The following is a 21,879-nucleotide window of genomic DNA, read 5'->3' as shown; positions in this document are numbered from 1 at the left end:
TCATTCTCATTCACTTCAAGATACTTTCCATTTCCCCTTGTGATTTCTTACTAGACCTATTGGTTGGTTAAGAGTATGTTGTTTGATTTCCACGTTGGATTTTCCAGATTTCCTGATCAGAAAAAATACTCTGTATGATTTCAGTCTTTTTAAATCTATTAAGACTTAACTTGTGGCCTAATATATGACTTGTCCTGGAGAATGTACTATGTGCATTTGAGAAAACTATGTAATCTCTTGTTGCATGAAGTATTCTTTTATATTTCCTTTAGATCTAATTGGTTATAATGTTCAAATCTGTATTGATCTCTGTAGTAGTGGTTCTAACCATTACTGAAATTGGTTGAAGTCTCCAGCTATTCCTGTACAGCTGTCTGTTTTTTCCTTCAATTCTTTGAACATTTCTTCATACATTTTGGGTCCTTTGATGTTTGGTGAGTATGATGATTATTGCTTCTAAGTGGACAGATTCTTGTCAATATTTAATGTCCTTCTTTGTCTCTTTTAACAGTTTTTTACTTGAAATCTCTTTTGTCTGGGATCCCTGGGTGGCGCAGTAGTTTGGCGCCTGCCTTTGGCCCAGTGCGCGATCGTGGAGACCCGGGATCGAATCCCACATTGGGCTCCCGGTGCATGGAGCCTGCTTTTCCCTCTGCCTGTGTCTCTGCCTCTCTCTCTCTCTCTCTTTCTGTGACTATCATAAATAAATAAAAATTAAAAAAAAAAAAGAAATCTCTTTTGTCTGATAGTATAGTCATTCTGTTCTCTCTTGGTTACTGTTTACTTGAGTATCTTTTTTCTATCTTTTTCCTTTCAACCTCTTTGTGTCCTGATCAAAAATAAGTCTCTTGAGGTGCCTGGGTTTCTCAGTCAGTGGAGCATCTGACTCTTGATTTCGTCTCAGGTCATGATCGCAGGGTCTTGAAATTGAACCCCACTTTGGGGTTCTCTCTTCCTCTACCCATCCCACCCCCCACTTGTGCCTACACGCATGCTTTCTCTCTCTCTAAAATACATAAATAAAATAAAATAAAAATAGAGTTTCCTATAGACAGTATATAGTTGAATCATGTTTTTTTCTTTTTCTTTTTCTTTTTTTTTTTTTTTTATCCATTTTGTTTCACTCTGCCTTTTGTCTGGAGAATTTCATCCACTCACATTTAAAATAATTACCAATAGGGAAGAACTTACACTTGTCAAAATTTTGTTATTTCCCATATGTCTTACAGCTTTTGAACCTCATGTCCTCTTCTACTGTCTTCTTTTGTGTTTAGTTGATCTTTTTGTAGTGAAACGTTTTGATTCTCTTCAGTCCTTTTTGGGTGTAGTCTATAGCTCTTTTTGTTATGGTTACCATGGAGATTGCATATAACTTCCCAAAGATATAACTATGTAATTTGTATTGATACCAAGTTAATTTCAATTACATACACAAACTGTACTCCTGTAAAGCTCCATATACATGCCCTTTTATGTTATTGATGTTACATATTACATTTTTTTTCTGTCTCCCAAAATATTCATTTATAAGTACTTTTTATGCATTTGTCTTCTAAGTCCTGTTTCCTGATCTCTTTTTTTCTATAGTCTCCCATCATGATTGAAGTAGTAACAGGCTCTTCTTACCTTTTTTTTTCCTAGAAGAAAATAAAAAATCATTTTCTAAAATAATAAATGATACTGTTGTCAACCAATGTTTCCAGAAGTGACTTTTTTTTTTTTTTTTTTTTTTTTTTTTTTTTAATAAAAAGCAGGTAAGATTGCATTAACAGAGATGATTAAAGAACTCTCCACATGGGATCCCTGGGTGGCGCAGTGGTTTGGCGCCTGCCTTTGGCCCAGGGTGCGATCCTGGAGATCCGGGATCGAATCCCACGTTGGGCTCCTGGTGCATGGAGCCTGCTTCTCTCTCTCTTTCTCTCTCTCTTTCTCTCTCTCTCTCTCTCTCTCTCTCTGTGTGACTATCATAAATAAATAAAAATTAAAAAAAAAAAAAAAGAACTCTCCACATGTGATTTGGCTTCTAATGTGGAGTTAGAGCCATCAGGCCATAACTGTGTATTTGTGGGAATTATAAATCATGATTTATTAAAGCTCAGTCTTCCACTTGGGAATGGAGATGGGTTAGAGAGTCCACAATCATATTTACATTCCGCTCTCTTTTTTTATGGAAGCCTCAGTCTCTCTCATGTTTATGGCCAGGGAAAAGTTTGTTTGCAGCTGCCATTAACTAGACAGCAGCTGCTGTGTTGCTCTTCCCCGCTCCCCCAACCCCCCCCCCCCCAGTGGTAGTAAAGTGACTTCATTAACAATTGTTATTTCTGCTTTGATTGTTCCTCAATATAGGCCTGATGGATTTAATAGATAAGATTTAATATACATTAATAAATAACAAGATCTAAGGTGCTTCAAATAATTATATTCCGTACATAGAATGGGATATTATATAGCCTTAAAAAGGAAGGAAATTTGAAAATCTTCTACAAGGTGTGTATATATATATGCACAAATCCGTGTGTATTAATTTTTTATTACTGTGTAACAAATTTACCACAATCTTAACAGTTTAAAACATCACCCACTTACTATCTCAAGGATAATTTCCCCAGAATTTTAGGAGTCTGGGCACTTCAGTTCTGTATCTCACAGGGCTCAAATCAGGGTATCAGCTGGGTCTGTGATCTCATCCGAGGCTCACCTTTTATTCTAAGCTCCTATTCATTTTCTTGTAGTTGCAGAGCTCAGTGGTGGTTTTCTTCTTTAAGGGCAGCAGCAAAGAAAAAGAGAGTCTGCTTCTTCAGGTCTCTGAGCTCAGGGAAAACCTAAACATTTGAGATTCAATTCATATACCATACAGTTAACCTGTTAAAAGTATACATTTCAATGACTTTTGATATATTCACAGAGTGTACATTCATCACCACAATCAATTTTAGAACATTTTCATTATCGCAGAAAGAAGCTCCATGTAGTTTAGTGATGATCTCCCCTAATTTCCTCATCTACTTTCATCTACTATCTGTCTCTGTAAATGTCTTTTCTGGACATTTTGTATATGGAATCACACAAAATAGGGTCCTTTGTGACTGATTTATTTCACTTAGCATATTGTTTCCAAGATTCATATATGCTGTAACATGTATCATTTCCTTTTTTCTTCTCAGATATCTCCCACTGTTGGATATACCACATTTCAGTTACCCATTTGCCAGTTGGACACTTGGGTTTTTTGTACTTTTTTGCTGTCATGATTAATGCTGCTATGAACATTTTTATACATCCAAAATATAGTTTTTATAGTTTCATAGTAATTGAATATGTAGACATATTATAGTTTCATAACATTTCAGTTATTCCTAATAGTTCCTCCTATAGATGATGCCCAGAGGCACGTAGGTATATTTTGACATTATTTAGTTTATGAGATAAAACGTTAGGGCTAAAAAAAAAAAAAAAAAACGTTAGGGCTGGTAAAGTTTACGTAGTAATCTGAAAATGTAATCTTAACTTTTCACTTTATTTAAAAAGGTGTCCTGCTTCTCAGTGCTTTCAAGTTGTGGGGTAACAGGGTTTTGATTGATAGAAGGGTTAGGGACAGATGACATCACGAAGAAATATGCTTTCACATCCTCCCCTCCGAGTTTCCCATCCTAGGACAAACCCTGCCATACTGCTGTGCATGAAAGAGCATCACAGGGATTCATTCATGGCCCTGTTCTCTGTAAGTTTTGTTCAGAAATATTTTACCCCAGGTATGATTTAATATACCTTTTCATAGGTAATAGGATTTTCCGTTTTGTTTTGTTTTTTTTTTTAAGATTTTATTTGTTTGACGGGGGGCGGGGTGCAGAGCATGAGTACACAAGCAGTGGGGAGCAACAGGCAGAGGGAGAAGGGGAAGCTCAGCAGGGAGCCCGACATGAGGCTAGATCCCAGGATGCCAAGATCATGACCTGAGCCAAAGACTGATGCTCAACCAACTAAGCCATCCAGGCACCCCAGGAGTTTCCTTTTAATAGGATTCTGGAAATCTCCCTATTGATAATTATGCTAAAATCATGTAAATTTCTGTTAATCTAAACAAAATTAGTTAGATAAATCAGTTATATAAAGTAGTATTCGTTGGTAGAGTGTTGAGAAATGTTAACATTGTCAGCAAGGTTGTGAAATTAGTATTTTCAAAAGTTTAACTGCATGTAGAGTACAGCGTAGATTGTCTAAGGAGAAAAGGGGTAGAGTCACATGATTCTTAATTAAGGAAAGTGCATTAAGTTGTGATTATAGAACTAGTCTCAAATCCAACTCCATCACTCACTAACGTACCTATATGAAGTTGGGTGTGTTCTGAACTGAAGTCCTCAGTGTCCTCATCTGAACAGTGGCACTGTTAAAGAGGACCTATTTCATAGACCTGTGGAGGATTAAATGCTTAACATGTAGGAAGTAAGTAAATATTCAATAAATTTTTTAAATGTCTTTCCTGGGACACCTGGGTGGCTCAGCGGTTAAGCATCTGCCTTCACACCCAGGGTGTAATCCTGGAGTCCCAGGAACGAGTCCCGCATCAGGCTCCCTGTATGGAGACTTCTTCTCTCTCAGCCTGTGTCTCTGCCTCTCTCTCTGTCTCTCATGAGTAAATAAATAAAAGTTTAAAAAAAAAAATGACTTTCTTACTCCATTATCACTAATTGTGACCTCAGATGAAAATAACTCCTTTAAGACTTACTTTATTTATTTGAGAAAGAGCGAGAGCACAAACAGGGAGAGGGGTGGAAGGAGAGGGCAAAGCAGGCTCCCCATTGAGCCAGGAGCCCAACTCAGGATTGCATCCCTGGACCCCAGGATCACAGCCTGAACCACTCAGGTGCCCCTTGTTACACTCCTTAAAGTATTCATTCCTCTTACCCACAACATCTGCTAATTTTCCCCAATTTCTCCATCCTTTCCTCTCAGTGCTTATCCTAGGTGTTTGCTATACATTGTCAAAACTACCTTCCTTAAAGAAAAAAAAAAACCTACCTCCTTCTTCCCTTTTACTTGACAAACAACCCCATTCATTCTTTCAAACCTTATTCAAAATCTGAAACATTTTCTCATTAAAGTGTCTTTAATTCTCTGTAGTTGAAATTAATTTTACATTTCGTTTTCTTTTAGTAAAGGTTAGTAATCTGGGCATGTTTGCTTCCATCATACCATAAATTTCTTTAGGCCATGAGTTCACTTCACTTCCTTTGTCTTGTAAATCTTATAGGACCTAGACTTTTTAAAAATATATTTTAAAGAGAAAAAAAGAACCAACTGCCTGAATCCTAAAATATAATACATATGACCTAAAATCTTAGAAAATTTTAAATTCTACAAGTAGCATCTACCCTCTTACTTGGCAACAAATATGTAAGGAAATTATTTCAGTTTATGCTTTTCCTATTCACCCAAGAAAGATACTCCAAAATATAGTAAATGACAGATTTTGTGTTGAAGGTTTGTTGTGTGTGTGTGTGTATAAAAGCACGGTTTCTGTGATCAACTATTATTACAATTTGTATGCTCCATTGACATTTACATAGAGAGTTTTTATATACATTGTCATTTAAGTCAGTTATATTTTAGTGCATCTGTCATAATCCTAAACTCTTAAGAGATCCTATCTCTTATCACAATAGCCTTTCAAATATGTTCTATTATGTTTTCCACCAGAACAATGTTTTAATTTAACCCCAATACAGATTTTCTTTACCTTTCATCATGATTTTGGTCCTGTCTTTCCTGTAGCTATTTGGTTTTAAAGAAATTTATACTTATTTAAACACTAAATCCTATTATCAGAGTGAATTAGATTATCTTACAAAATTTTTTAATATACTCCCTACATGATTTATTTATTCTCTATTTTTATGCATAGTCTATGATAACTTAAGAAAATGATCACCAAGATTTTATAGAAACACATATAACTTTCATCCAGATTTATCCAGTTTTGATATTCTGCCATTTCTTTCTCTACTCCCTTCCCTACCTCGCCTGTCCTCACCTCTCCTCTCTTAGCCTCTCACTCTCACACGCACACACACACACACTTTTTTCCTCAGTTATTTGATGATAAGAAGTTAAGACATTCTGACACATTACTCATAAATATTTCAGCATGTATTTCCTAAGATCAAGGGACATTTTCTTATATAAACAGGATAAAATATTAAATTCAGGATCTTTAACATCACTACAATACTATTACCTAACATACAGTTCATAATCAGCTTTCACTCGTTGCGTCAGTAATGTTCTTTATGACAGCTTTTTTAACAGATTCAGGATGCAGTATATGATCATATGTCACATCTTGTTGACGTTTATTCCCCTATAATTTGGACAGTGCTTCAGTCTGTCTTTGACTTTCATCATATTGACATTTTTTAAAAGTACAGAAGAGTTGTTTCCAAATAAAAGATCATTAAATTTGAGTTTTTCTGATGTTTCTTCATAAATAGATTAAGTGTGCATCTTTGGCAGGAGCACCACAGAAGTGTGATGTTTTCTTCTCAGTGAATCAGGAAGCATAGGGTATCACTGTGCCAGTGGTGATAACTCACTTGGATCAGTCCCTATGCCATCCAGCAGGTTATTTCATTGTAAAGTTGGGAGTTTTCCTATATAACTAATATTTGCAGAGATGCTTTAAAATTATGTTAATATCCTGTTCCTTATTAGACTTTCACCTAGTAGTTTTAGCATTTGTATCTAATTCCTAAATTTTACGTTCTTTTTATAGTTTGAGATATAATTGACATATAAAGTATTGGTTTCAGGTGTATAACATAATTGTCCAATTTATGTATGTACTGTGAAATGATCATCACAATTAGTTAACATCCATCACCACACATACGTACAATTTTGTTTCTTGTGATAAGAACTTTTAAGATCCACCACTCTCTTCACAAACTTTTTTTTTTCTCTTCACAAACTTTAAACTATGCAGTACAGTATTATTAACTATGGCCTCCACGCTGTGCATCACATCCCCAGGCATTCCTTTTCTCATAACTGAAAGTTTATTTACACCACTTCTACACATCTTCACCCATCCTGCAACTCTACCTCTGGCAGCTACTAGTCTGTTCTTTGTATCTAGGAGTTTGAGTTTCTGTTGTTCTTGAAGATTCCACATATATATTAGATCATATGGCATTTGTCCTTCTCTGATTCATTTCACTTAGCGTAATGCTTCAAGGTCCATCTGTATTGTCACAAATGACAGGACATCCTTGTTTGTTTGTTTATTTTTATTTGAGAGAGAATACAGGGGAGGGACAAGGGAGAGAGTCTTTTTTTAAGATTTATTTATTTATTTGAAAAAAAAAAAAGGGATCCCTGGGTGGCGCAGCGGTTTGGCGCCTGCCTTTGGCCCAGGGCGCGATCCTGGAGACCCGGGATCGAATCCCACATCGGGCTCCCAGTGCATGGAGCCTGCTTCTCCCTCTGCCTGTGTCTCTGCCTCTCTCTCTGTAACTATCATAAATAAATAAATAAATAAAATATTCACACTTCTTTAAAAAAAAAGAAAAAAAAATTTGAGAAGGTAGAGGGAAGAGGGGCAGAGGGAGAGAGAGTTTTAGTCAGACTTCACACTGAGCAGCATGGAGTCTGATGCGGGGCTCAATCCCACAACCCTGAGATCAGGACCTGAGTCGAAACCAAGAGTCGGTCACTCAACCGACTATGCCACTCAGGCACCCTAGGACATACTCCTTTTTATAACTAAATAGTATTCTTGTATGTTTATACATACATACATTTTCTTTATCCTTTATCTGTCAGTAGACAGGCTGTTTCCATGTTTTGGCTACTGTAAATAATGCTGCTGCATTGAACAAGAGTGCGAATGTCTTTCCCTATTTGTGTTTCCCGTTTTTCTTTCTTTCTCTCTTTCTTTCCTTCTTTCTTCCTTCCTTCCTTGCTTTTTTCTTTCTTTCTTCATTCATTCATTCATTCATGAAAGACGGAGAGAGAGGCAAAGACAGGCAGAGGGATAAGCAGGCTCCCTGTAGGGAGCCTGATGTGGGACTGGATCCCAGAACGCCAGGGTCATGACCTGAGCCAAAGACAGACGATCAACAGCTGAGCCACCCAGGTGTCCCTCTTTGTCATAAATTAATTGACCATTTTGTTTGGGTTTATTTCTGGGCTCTCCCTCCTATTTGTAAGTATGTGTGTTATTACGCCAGCACCATATTGTTTTGATTACTGTAGCTTTGTAGTATAGCTTGAAATCAGGAAGTGTTCCTCCAGGTTTTTTGTTTTTTTCTCGATTGCTTTGGTCTTTTATAATTCCACACAAATTTGGGTTTGTTCGTTCTATCTGTGAAAATGCCATTGGAATTTTGCTAGGCATTGCATTGAATCTGTAGAATGCTTTGGCTGATATGGACATTTAATAGTATTAATTCTTCAGGTGCAGGAGCATAGAATATCATTCCCTTTGTGTCATCTTCAGTTTTCTTTCATCAGTGTCTCACAGTTTTCAGAGTGTAGGTCTTTCATGTCCTTGGATAAGTTTATTCCTAGGTATTTTGTTCTTTGTGGTGCAGTTGTGTATGGGATTCTTAATTTCTGTTCCTGCTACTTACTTATTTAGTGTATAGAAACACAACTGATTTCTGTGTATTGATTTTCTATCCTGTAACTTTTCTATTTTTTTTAAAGATTTTATTCATGATAGAGAGAGAGAGAGAGAGAGAGAGGCAGAGACACAGACAGAGGGAGGAGAAGCAGGCTTCATGCAGGGAGCCCGACGTGGGATCGATCCCGGGTCTCCAGGATCGCGCCCTGGGCCAAAGGCAGGCGCTAAACCGCTGCGCCACCCAGGATCCCCCTGTAACTTTTCTAAAGTCTTTTATTGCTTCCAATAATTTTTTGGTGGAGTCCTTAGGGTTTTCTGTGTATAGTATTATGTCATCTGCAAGCATGACAGTTTCACTTCTTCCTTACCAATTTGATGCCTTTTACCTTTTTTTTTCTTGTCTGGTGTTTTGGTTAGGACTTAAAATATTAAGTTAAATAAAACTGGGGGGAGTGGGTATTCTTGTCTTGTGCCTGATCTTAGAAATATTATTATTTGGTTCCTTGAGATGTAAAGTTATATTGTTTATTTGAGATCTTATTTCTTAATGTAGTTAGTTATCACTATGAGATCTTATTTCTTAATGTAGTTAGTTATCACTATGAACTTCCCTCTTATAACTGCTTTTGCTGCATTCAGTAAGTTATGGTGTCTTGTGTTTCCATTCATTTGCCTCTGGATGTTTTTTTTCTTTTGATTTCTTCATTGGCCCATTGGTTGTCCCTAGCGTGTTTTCTAATCTCCACATATGTGTGAATGTTCCAGTTTTCTTCCTGTAGTTGATTTCTACTTAAGTACCATTGTAGTTGGAAAATATGCTGGATATTATTTCAGTCTTCTTAAATGTATAAAGATTTGTTCTGTTAACTAACATTTGATCTGTTTTGGAGGATGTTCATGTGTGCTTGAGAAGAATGTGTATTCTGTTGCTTTTGGATGAATTGTTTGGAATATGTCTGTTAAATCCACCTAAGTTATCTAACTAGAGGCCTATCCCTTGAGGCCACAGCTGTGAAGATAAGCTGATAGGCCTGTTTCATGGAGAGCCTGGGCATTTCTGCCTGCTGCCTGTGAGCTGCTGGATGGGAGGGCAGGTAGCTGGCTAAAAACTGTTTCTGTGTTTGTTACAGTCCCTTCACAGATTGGTAAGTGTAAGTGTTTGCTCGAGTTCTGTGAACCACTCTTGCAAATTAATCAGACCCAAGGAAGGAGGTCATGGGAACCCCTGGTTTGTGGCCTAATTGGTCAGAAGTTGTCAGTAACATAGGGACATAGTGTTATTGTGATTGGCATCTGAAGTGGAAGTGTGGGCAGTCTGGTGGGGCTGAGCCCTTAACGTGTGGGACCTGATGCTGTCTCCAGGTCGGTGGTGTCAGAATTAAGTTTTAAGACACCAAGCTGGTATCACAGAGAATTGGCTGATGTGGGGTAAAATCCCACACATTTGGTGACCAGAAGTGTCATAAATACAGTATTATGCGTAAAAATAAAGGAGACACACAGGAAAGAAACTCACAGTAAAGAAAAACTGAGTTGTTTATTTTTCTTTTTTTGTTTCATTTTTTATTTGGTGTCTTGTTTTGTTTTCTGCATAGGAAGGAAAAAACTGGGTTTATTGGAACATAAAATGTACCTTATATGTATGCACATAATACTCTGAATAATTTTCTAAGTAGGCCAATTATTAAGTTTTTCTGTAGGCTTATAAACTATATTAACATTTATAGGATATTTTTTCTAAACTTAAGACATTTGGAACAGTATACCTGTTAGAGTGTTTCCTTCCAATTTGTACAAGTATAGCCTATTAACTTGAGGGTTATAGAAAGAAAAGAAAAGGTCTTTATTAGACATTCATTAAAGATACAATATTTATTACATTTAAATCAATTTGTTAAAAATAATAAAATAAATAAATAAATTTGTTCATCCCTGATGATTAATTCTTATTTTGCCGATCTTAAGTTAAGCAGTCCATTTTCATAAATTGATTTGTTTCTCAGATAAAAATGCCCTGGAAGCTCTTATTCTGTTCCTTTTTACAGTTTTAACAGGTGGTCCGTTTGAGGTGATGCCTCTAGCTAATATTGGGGAATCTGCAGCCATAATTCTGTTCCCAGTTGAATTACTAGTCAGAAATTACTGATGCAGCCCTTTACTGAAACCTTTTTGATGTCTCAGTTTTGCTTGTAGCTGAGGCTTTTGGCCAATCGTGTGGAAAAATCAGTAACCACCTTTAGATGGTAAGAGTGGTGACTTTGGTTAACCTCTTAAATTACGAGTAATCTCATAATTAATGGAAGTGGAGTCCTTAGTATAGTCAGCCAAACAGATTTGATCAGAAGTTATTCAGAGATTGGAAACATATCACAGACAATTCTCTAGACTTTTCCAGTATATTCAGTAAAACCTATGCCGTGATCATCACCAAATGACAGGGATCCCCAAATCTAGAAGGAAAAGAAAGAAAAAATCTTTCTTGATAAAATAATAAAGTTTTGACAGTTATTTCAGTCCCTTATAGGAACATTAATATGCTTTTCTCCAAACTTAAAAATTCCTAATAGATAAAACATAATTCACATTAATAAACTGTGACTTATCTTTTGTTAACCTAGGGAACTTGAACTTTTTGATTTTCAGGTTCTCTTCATGTTATTTGTTTGCCAAACAGGACAGATTTTAGAATACTGATACATTCATTGAAATCTGGATTCTGCCAGAAATCCCCTTATATACTCTCACAAGGTGCTAGAGTAAGCCCTTGGTATGACTCAGCAGCTGTCTGGGAAACTTGAAAGAAGACATCTTAGTGGTTTAGTTATTTGGGGTTTGGGGCCAACATTAGAGATGACAAGATTTAAAAATGAGGTAATAAATGCCTGAAGTCAAGACATGGTTATAGATAACATTTAAGATAAACATAGTAGCCTTTAATAATCATTATTAGGAATGCTTGCTTTTTCTCTTTTTTCTTAAATATTTGTATACTTTTTCTCCCATTTGATGGATTTGTCTGTTTGAATTTGATATCTCTGCACTGCATTCAAATGATAAATTATTAAAACTAATAAACTACCAAAGAGAAAACTGGGCACAAATACTAAATGGGTTGCATTTATAAATAGAACATTATGAAAGGGAAATTACTTTCTTTTGATAAGAAAGGCAAAAGGGTTTTTGCATTTATACACATATACATAGAAATAGTCATCTCGTTTTGCAGCTTCAGCCATAGGCCAAAAGTAAACACCTATCACAGAAACTTATTGTTTAGCTTACTATATGTTAGAGCAGTTATGTATCTGAAATGGCTATTTTCATTCCGACAGATTTTCTCCTGAGTGATTTGAACTATTAGTGTCACACACACAATGAATACCATGGAAAATGTCTAAGAGTGTTCAGAATCTCCAAGACAAACTGACAAAGAGAGCCAGATTCTCAGTTGACCACTCTGCACAGTTCACATGGAATAGAATATTGGAAAATGCATGAGAGAGAGGAGTCCCATGCTGTTATCACCAACAAGGAAATCAGTGGTCATACCTAAAATTAGACCCAAAATCAGACTTGGCCAAGAGCTAGGAAACTGATTCCTCATCTGATTGTAATCTCCATAGAGATGCCACAGATTCTGGACATCAGCATTGCAGAATCAGGGATGAAGTTGTTTTTGTTGGAGAATTGGTCAGTAATTGGTTTTGGGTGCAATCATGGGGGCTTATATTTCATTTGGTCGGTTGAAGAGTACAACAGTACAGGTTACCCTGGATTTTTTTTGTAGTTTGGTATGTTTGCTCTCTTCAGGATGCCCAGTATTGCCCTCCCTGACTGCTGTCTGTTACCTGCTTACTAGTCCTTGGAGAAGCAGGGGGAAATGTTGGGTTTGCTTCAATTCCTTTTGTCACTAAATAGAAACTTTTATGTTCTTCAATTTGCTTGTGTAAGTCACAGTTGTCTTCTTACCCTATTTGACTTTGATTCATGATGAAGAAATGTAATTTTTAGTTGGATTAAAAATTTCGTATCTCTGTTCCCAGTTATTTTGAGTTTTTTTAAATGAGAAAAGTGGTTTTTAGGTACAAGTAGAATAGCCTCGGATCTTAATCTTTGACACTGTTACCCAACTCCTTACCAATGCTTTAAACACTTGGCATGACTTCATTCACAATCTCTGACCTCATCTGGACTCCTTCAGCCTTCTTTTATCAGTGCTCTCATTCTCTGGTCCTGTTCCAGTTTGCTCTTCTACCAGGCATTTGTTTCCTCTGTTTCCCAAATCCTCTCATTGCCGAGACCCAGTAATAAAACAGAGCTGAAAGTCACTCCCTTAGAAAAGCCTTTCATTTTAATTATTGGCCTAGCATTTATTATTTTTTGATTTGTTCTCCTCTGCTTTCTTAGTTTTTCTTACGTCTTTGTCTACCTAAGAACAGTGTAAACTGTCATATTCACCAATGCCTCTTAGCACTTAGGACAGGACCTAGTAGGCTTAATGAGTGCTCATTGAACAAATAAATGAATGATCCTGTAGAAGGAACCAGTGTTCAAATTTAAGAACTTCAGGTTCTATGAATAACTTATTTTGGGGGGCCTCAATTTTCTTATCTGCAAAAATGTGTATTAGTATACTTGTTTTTTTGCAAAATAGAATACACTTGTATTTTAAAAAGCAGTGTGTTGGGGATCCCTGGGTGGCTCAGCGGTTTGACCCAGGGCGCGATCCTGGAGTCCTGGGATCAAGTCCCGCATCAGGCTCCTGGCATGGAGACTGCTTCTCCCTCTGCCTGTGTCTCTGCCTCTCTCTCTCTCTCTCTCTCTCATGAATAAATAAATAAATAAAATCTTTAAAAAAAATAAAATGAAAATCAGTGTGTTGTGATTCATAGGGAAAAGAAATATATCAACCCTGCCTTATTTACTGGAACTTAAAGGCAAAATAAAATCAGAGTAGACTAAGTGAGCCCCTCCTGAAATCCTTTCTTTTCACTTTTTCCTCGTTTCCTTTTTATTTTCCCCTTTTACCCCTTTTATGTATTTGTGGAATGTCTTTAAGCCTGATCTCATACCAAACATTAGAAACACAGACCACTAGACAAGTGGAAGAGTTAAGTCTATGGAGACATTGTAGAATAAGAAGAATAATCGGTGAGTAGGAACTAGTCAAGAAACGGAGGTTTTTATCTTAAATCTGCTTAGTAGCTACTAAAATTAAGGCAAGTCACTTGACTTCATAGAGCATCTGTTTTCAAATCTGTAGTTTAAAGCTCACATTTTCTTTTTACCCACTTCATAGGATTGATATAAATGATAATATGTGAAAGTACTTTATAACCTATAAATCATCAGGGATACCTGGCGCTCAGTTGAGGGAGCATGCAACCCTTGATCACAGGGTTGTGGATTCAAGCCCCACATTGGGCATACAGCTTTCTTAAAAGAATTTTTTAAAAAATATAGGTGCCTGGGTGGCTCAGTTGGTTAAATGTCCAACTCTTGATTTCAGCGCAGGTCATGATTTCAGGATCATGAGGTTGAGCCCCATGTCAGGCTCCACACTCTGCATGGAGTCTGCTTGTCCCTCTCCCTGTGCTCCTCCTCCTGTTCACTTGCTTACTCTCTCTAAAATAAATAAACAATATATTTTTTAAATTGTAAAAACTTTTAAATAATAAATATATACTATAAATCATTGGTCAAATATAAGATAATTATTATCAGATCTGAAATTTAGGTTCCTTTTACAAAACTGTTGGAAAATGCTAACATGGTTCCTTTTTATGTGTAATTCCTAAAAGACAATTCCAAAAATATAGATTCTAAAAATACATGAATGTACTTAATATCCCTCCCCAAAAAAGTATGCGTTTAAATTTGAGCCCCACTGTTAAAACAAGTACTCTTGACAAAGGATCTGTTTTCTCTATTTGACCACAGGAGATTTCATACCCTCTGATTATTTTCCATTCTTTTCTGATCACAGCCCAAAGAGCCGATTGATCCAATTAAAGAAAGAAAAGTTGGAATACACTCCAGGAGAGCATGAGTATGGATTATTCCCAGCCCCTATTCATGTTGGTGAGTACTTAGTGTATACAATATATTGCTGTATTTCTTGCATTTGGATGAAATGTCTTCATGTTCTTATTATTTCTACATCTCCAGTGGGGTTGAGCTCTTTCTTTATCATTTAATTTATACTCACTCTGAAGAATTCCGCAAATTCTTTGCTATCTAGGAGTCAAAATGACATGAATCTTTCTTACTCCAGTTTCAATAAAAAACACTGTGTCTGTAGCTTTTGATTCCGAGTATGTCATCTAGGAAAACCCAGCGATTTACCACTTGAGTTTCAAATGTTTTCCCTATTCAGAAAGAGAAGATTTATGGATATGTAGTAATCAAAGAGAGCCTAATACTTTTGCAGATCACTTATCTGCTTGAAAATTGAGCAAGATTTATCTTTCTATTCATTTGGGGGGAAAATGTCAAGGCTTTGTTTAGCATTGGGGTAATTTTGCCTTCTAGGATCCTATTGTTGAGCTTACCAGATAAGTAAAAGGTACCTAGAAGTCATCCTGTATTCCTCCCGTTCCAACAGTGCCATATCCAGTCCATCCCCAAGTTTTTTTTTTTTTCATCCCCCCAAGTTCTGCTGTTACCCTCCTTGCAGTACATCCCACTGTTCTCCAGATCCCAGTGTCACTCTCAAGTGTGTTCCACATTTAACTTTGGCTCAGGCTCCTGCAGCAGCCTTCTGACACATGTGTCCATTTCCATTCTTGCTCCCCTCCAGCTCACTCTCCACATAAGTAAAAAAAAAGAATAATTAGATTATACTTAAAACCTTATGGTATCTTACTGTCAGAGTAAACTGTAAGCTCCTTACCATAGCTTTTGACAATGACCTGGTCTCAGGGGCACCTGGAGGCTCAGTCGGTTAAGCAGCCAACTCTTGATTTTAGCTCAGGTCCTAATCTCAGGGTCCTGGGATTGAGCCCCTCAGCAGGCTCCATCCTCAGCGGGGAGTCTGCTTCAGGATTCCCTTTCCTTCTGCCCCTCCCCCCCTAGTTAAATAGATAAATCTTTTATTTATTTTATTTATTTTTATTTTTTTAGATAAATCTTTTAAAAAAGAGAATGACCTGGTCCCTGACTAACTGCCCACCTCTCCCCATCATCCCTATCTCTCTGTTCCCATCTCTCCCTTATCTACTGTATTATATCTTGCTGGTCTTGTCTCAGATCCTAGAACAGACTAAGGCCTTTCTCACTAGAGTACTACTATGCTTATTATTCCCCCTGCCTAAAAAGGTGTTCTTACTCTTCCTATGGTTGGTTTCTTATCCTTTAAGGATTAGAAATACCCACTTAAATGTCATTTTTCTTAGAATAGCTTTCTGATTGTCCCACCAAAGAGGTTCCTTTCCATTACTCCACACCGGAGCACCCTGTTCATTTATTTCTATAATCCATGATTACTCTCTTTACTCATTAGTTCTCTGTCTCCCTCATTAGATTATAGGCTCCAGTTGCAGGATCATTTGTCTCTCTTATTTTCCTTTGATTTTCTAGTGCCTGGTACATAACAGAAGTTTAACAAATACATGCTCAAATGACAGTAAAAGAAGAGAAATCAGGATGACCTATTGAATTGGAGGTGACAGGAGCAGTGTACTTATGTACTTCTATAGTAGATGTTGACCCTATGCATTACGGTATTCTCTTTAAACTGTGATTTGCTTGGCCTCATGACTGTGGGACTCTTCTCTGTGTTATGATTGTCGAATCACCTTGGTCTCTCCAGAGGGTCCAGGACCAGCAGTGTACTTAAGGAAGCAAGCATAGAGACACATTCTATAATAACAGTTTGCTTTATTCTATACTGGGTGGATAGAGAATGGTTTAACTCCAACATGAAGTTCCAAGGTTTAGTTCTCTTACCTTAATGAAGGTAAGAGTAAGTTTTGCATTCTCCGGGATTACTGCCAAGGTTCTTCTGAAAGAGCTTTTTATTGTTACTTGTGATGTCATAGCACTGGAAGTAGTCTCAGCAGATTTAGCTATTTCCTAGAACCTGATAATGATAAGCAGGCTTAGAAAGAAGTAATTTAAAAGACCCACTTAGGGGTGCCCAGGTGGCTCAGTGGTTGAGCGTCTGCCTTCAGCTCAGGGCATGACCCTGGGGTCCCAGGATCGAGTCCCACATCAGGCTCCCTGCATGGAGCCTGCTTCTCCTTCTGCCTCTGCCTCTATCTCTCTCTCTCTCTCTCTGTCTCTCTCTGTCTCTCTCTCTCATGAATAAATAAATAACTGACCCATTTAAAGAAAAACAACCATTTTGGTCTTACTGATTTTGTCCTGGATGTGATCTAACTTAATGAAGCTCTAATTATTCAAGGGTATGAAGGTGTTGGTTCATTCCAAGGAAGATAGGAAAAATAATAAGCCAGTATTTCTCTCGCATCTCTGGCACACATAGTGGTTAGGTCCAGAATAGAAATCTCTTAATTTAAATAAAGATTTTATCTCCACATCCCCATTTTAATGTCCCACTAAAACTAATTTGTACTCAGTGGTCTGCAAAGTGAATAAATAGTGGAAAAACATTTCCAAGTGTAGTGGGTCTTTTTCCCTGTGAAGCAGGGAAGCAGGCTATTGGGGGATAGACTTTTTTTCCTGGACAATGCAGTTTTGTTGATCAAATAATATTTTATGATTAGGCTAGGGTGGTAGGCCAATCAGTTTTGAACAGGTCATTTCCTGTATCACATAAACAAAGAACATGAACATGACTTTGAGTCATCCAGTCCTGGGTTCATCTCTGTCTCTGCTGTATTAATTATATGAATAAAGTAGTTCTAACAATAAAATAATGAATCTTACCAGTGATAGAATCGGAATCAGTAAGTGGAAAATGATGTTTCTTTTTTAAACGTTTAAGGAAATCAGGTTTATCTCATTAGAGCAGTTTATTTCAAATAAAATTTTACTTCTCATGATAGTTATGAAAATGTATATTATACCCTTACATTTATAGTCTATTGATTTTTTTTTTTTTTAGATTTATTTATTTATTCATGAGAGAGAGAGAGGCAAAGACATAGGCAGAGGGAGAAGTAGGCTGCCCTCAGGGAGCCTGATGTGGGACTCCATCCCAGGACCCCGGAATCACCACCTGAGCCAAAGGCAGATGCTCAACTACTGAGCCACCCAGGCACCCCAATAGTTTATTGATTTTTGATGAGAGTACCATGGCAGTTGAATGAGGAAAGTATGATATTTCAGTAAATGGCTCTATGATAACGATATATACACATAACAAAAGGTTGAACTTGGATGCTTGCCTCACACCATATGAAAAATTAACTCAGAATTGATCATCAACCTAAATATAACAACTAAAACTATAAAACTCTTGAAGAAAACATAAGAGGAAATCTTCATGGGATGTCCGGGTGACTCAGTGGTTGAGTGTCTGCCTTGGGCTTAGGGCGTGATCCCCAATCCAGAGATCGAGTCCCACATTGGGCTCCCTATGAGGAGCCTGTTTCTCCCTCTGTCTGGTCCCTGCCTCTCTCTCTGTGTCTCTCATGAATAAATAAGATCTTAAAAGAAAAAGAAAAAGAGGAAATCTTCATGCATTGGGCAATAATTTCTTGGTTATAACACCAAAATCCTGTTCAACAAAAGAAAAAGATGCAAATTGAATTTGGTCAATATTTAAAACTTTTGTGCTTCAAAGAACACCATCAAGAAACTGAAAAAACAAGGGCAGCCCCGGTGGCGCAGCGGTTTAGCGCCGCCTGCGGCCTGGGGTGTGATCCTGGAGACCTGGGATCGAGTCCCACATCGGGCTTCCTGCATGGAGCCTGCTTCTTCCTCTGCCTGTGTCTCTGCCTCTCTCTCTCTCTCTGAATGAATGAATGAATGAATAAATAAATCTATCTATCTATCTATCTATCTATCTATCTTTGGGATCCCTGGGTGGCTCAGCGGTTTCGCGACTGCCTTTGGCCCAGGGCACGATCCTGGAGTCCCGGGATCGAGTCCCGCGTTGGGCTCCCGGCTTGGAGCCTGCTTCTCCCTCTGCCTGTGTCTCTGCCTCTCTCTCTCTCTCTCTCTCTCTCTCATAAAATAAGATAAAAATAAATCTTTAAAAAAAAGAAAAAAGAAAGAAAGAAACCGAAAAAACAGTGCACAGAATGGGAGAAATATTTACAAACTATATATCAATTAAGAGACTTGTATCCAAAAACCCATACATATAAAGTACTATTGAGACTCAAATTAAAAAGGCAAACACACACAAAGACAACATAGTTTTTTAAATGGGTAAATTATCTGAATAGACATTTCTCCAAAAGAGATACACACATGGCCAATAAGCATGTGAAAAGATGCTCAACATCATTATGAGGGAAATGGAAATGAAAACCATAATGAGGTACCACCTCACACCCACCAGAATGGCTTTAATTAAAGTACTGATGCACATGTGAAGAAACTGGAGCCCTCATACATTGTTGGTGGGAATGGGAATGGTATAACCCTCTCTGGAAAAACATTTTGGCAGTCCCTCAAAAAGTTAAACATGTAGTTACCATCTGACCCAGCAGTCTTGCTACTAGGTATCTCCCCAATAGAATTGAAAACACATGTCCATACAAAAACTTATACAGAAATGTTCATAGCAGCAATATTTATAACAGCTAAAAGATGGAAGTAACGCGAGTTTCCCACGGTGGATAAGTGGATTAACAAAATGTGCATACAGTGGAATGTTCTTTGGCAATAATAAGAAATGAGGTAGAAACATGTAACAAGAGGGATGAACTGTGAAAACATTATGCTATATAAAAGAGGCCAGTCACAAAACGCATATTTGCTTTATGATTCCATTTTTTTAAAGATTTTATTTATTTATTAGAGGGAGAGCATGCACATATAAGGCGATGGGGGGGGTGGTGGCAAAAGAGGAAGCAGACTCCCTACTGAGCAGGTAGCCCAACGAGGGGCTTGATCTCAGGACTCAGATCATGACATGAGCGGAAGTCAGATACCTAACCAATTGAGCTACTCAGGTGCGTCTATGATTCCATTTATATCAAATGTCCAGAATAGGCAAATATATAAAAGCACAAAGTAGATTAGTGATTTATAAGATCTAAGGGTAGGGAGGAATGGGGAGTAACTGCTAATGGGTACAGAGTTTCTTTTGGGGGTGACAAAAATGTCCTGAAATGAAGTTTGTTGTGTTAGTCAGAGGTCTCCATGGAAACAACCAAGATACATGTAGAGTGTTGGGGTTTTTTTTAAGATTTTATTTATTTATTCATGAGAGACACAGAGAGAGAGGCAGAGACATAGTCAGAGGGAGAAGCAGGCCCCATGCAGGGAGCCTGATGTGGGACTCAATCCTGGGAACCACAGGATCACGCATTCACTCAACCACTGAGCCACCCAGGTGTTCCAGTTTTTTTTTTTGTTTTTTAAGTGAGCTCCACACCCGGTGTGGGGCTTAAACTCAAAACCCTGAGATCAAGAGTCACATGCTTTATTGACTGAGCCAGCCAGGTGCATTTTTTAAAAATTAGATCCCTATCTTTCTCATTCTAATAGGTTTTTTTAATAGATTTTATTTGCGACATTTTATTTATTATTTTTTAAGTAAGCTCTATGCCCAGCATGGGGCTTGAACTCAAGACCCTGAGATCGAGAGTTACACGCTGTACTGACTGAGCCAGCCAGGCACTCCTGTAGAGATTATTTTAAGGTCTCGGCTTACACCGTTGCGGCGACTGACAAGTCCAGTATCTGCAGGGCAGGCCAGCAGAATGGAGACCCAAGGGAGGGTTGTTTTCACAGCTCAAGGAGTCTGAGGGCAATCTACTGAGAATGCCCTGTGTGGAGGTCAGTCTCTTTTCTTACTAAGGCTTTCAACAACGGTTTGGCTGAATCCTAACCACATTATGGAGGGTAATCAGCTTGACTCAACCTAGTGATTTAAATGTTAATTTCATCTAACAATTACCTTCACAGACACATCTAGAATAATGTTTGACCAACTATCTAGATGTCTACTGTAACCTAGCCAAATTGACACTTAAAATTAGCCGTCACCAAAACTCCATGTACTAAAACCCACTGCATAGGACACTTAAAAAGAATGAATTCTTAAAGAAAAAAAAAAAAAAGAATGAATTCTATGATATGTGAATTATGCTTCAGTAAAGCTGTTATTTTGAAAGTGTAGTTACATTGTTTTGATCAGGCATATATTAATCAAAATTACAGTGATTACATAATGCAAAAGAAAAATTTTAATACTTTGAGTCTTATGGTCACAGGTACTTTTATTATTATTTTTATTTAAATTTAGTTAACAAAAAATGCATTATTAGTTTCAGAGGTAGAGGTCAATGATGCATCAATCTTATATAACACCCAGTGGTCATTACATGACATGCCCTCCTTAATGTCCATCACCCAGTTACCCTGTCCCTCACAGGTACTATTAAATGTGAATTGAAACACTTTTTTTGGAGTAAAAGGATAGGTTCAATAAAAGAACTTTTAAGCATGAAAAGATACATAATAATAAGATAAAATCCTCTGGAATAAGTGGAATAGAAATAATGTTCAAAGATAAATTATTTCAATTTCTAAATGTTAAGAGAATATTCCTTTTTTATTTTTATTTTTTGAGAATATTCCTTTTTTAATGAATAACAATAAGTATTGAATCTTTTTAGTATGCAGATTCATCATTTTAAAATGATAAAACCATATATAACATCATTTGCAGGGGAGGGGCATCTGGCTGGCTCAGTCTGTAAAGCATGGGACTCTTGATCTTGGGCTCATGAGTCAGTCCCTCTGTTGGGTATAGCGATTACTTGGAAATAAAATATTTAAAAAATAATAATAAGGAGATTCATAGTTTTTCAAAATTCTTCTGGGGAGCAAAACATGTGAGGACCTGGTCTTTCACATTTGTTTTGGGAATCAGGCCATGATTCAGATTCTACCTCCACCAGTTACTATCTGCCTGACTTTGGGCAAGCTGACATATCTCAAGGCTCCAGATTCTTTATTGTAAAATAGAAATTAATATGCATATTAAATAAAATAATGCATATAAGATACTTAGCACATTACCTAGGACATAGTAATCATTTAATAAAAGATAACTACTGAATCCAGAGTTGGCTTTTTATGATAGATCACCAGTCAACAAAAATCTGTTACTTAGT

General features: G+C 37.2%; 1 protein-coding gene across 5 annotated transcripts in view; it reads left to right on the top strand.

Annotated features, from left to right (window-relative positions):
* Positions 1 to 21,879, top strand: part of ASH1L (ASH1 like histone lysine methyltransferase) — a 181,797-nt gene that overhangs the window by 103,083 nt on the left and 56,835 nt on the right. For all 5 annotated transcript variants that reach the window (XM_077901008.1, XM_077901003.1, XM_077901005.1 and 2 more), the window contains one exon: positions 14,607 to 14,701. In XM_077901008.1, coding sequence (XP_077757134.1) covers positions 14,607 to 14,701 — 95 coding nt within the window. The remainder of the gene's footprint in view (positions 1 to 14,606; positions 14,702 to 21,879) is intronic.

This window comes from Canis aureus, chromosome 6 (assembly GCF_053574225.1).
Source record: "Canis aureus isolate CA01 chromosome 6, VMU_Caureus_v.1.0, whole genome shotgun sequence".
Classification (NCBI taxonomy): domain Eukaryota; kingdom Metazoa; phylum Chordata; class Mammalia; order Carnivora; family Canidae; genus Canis; species Canis aureus.
This window is presented reverse-complemented; position numbering and strand designations above follow the sequence as displayed.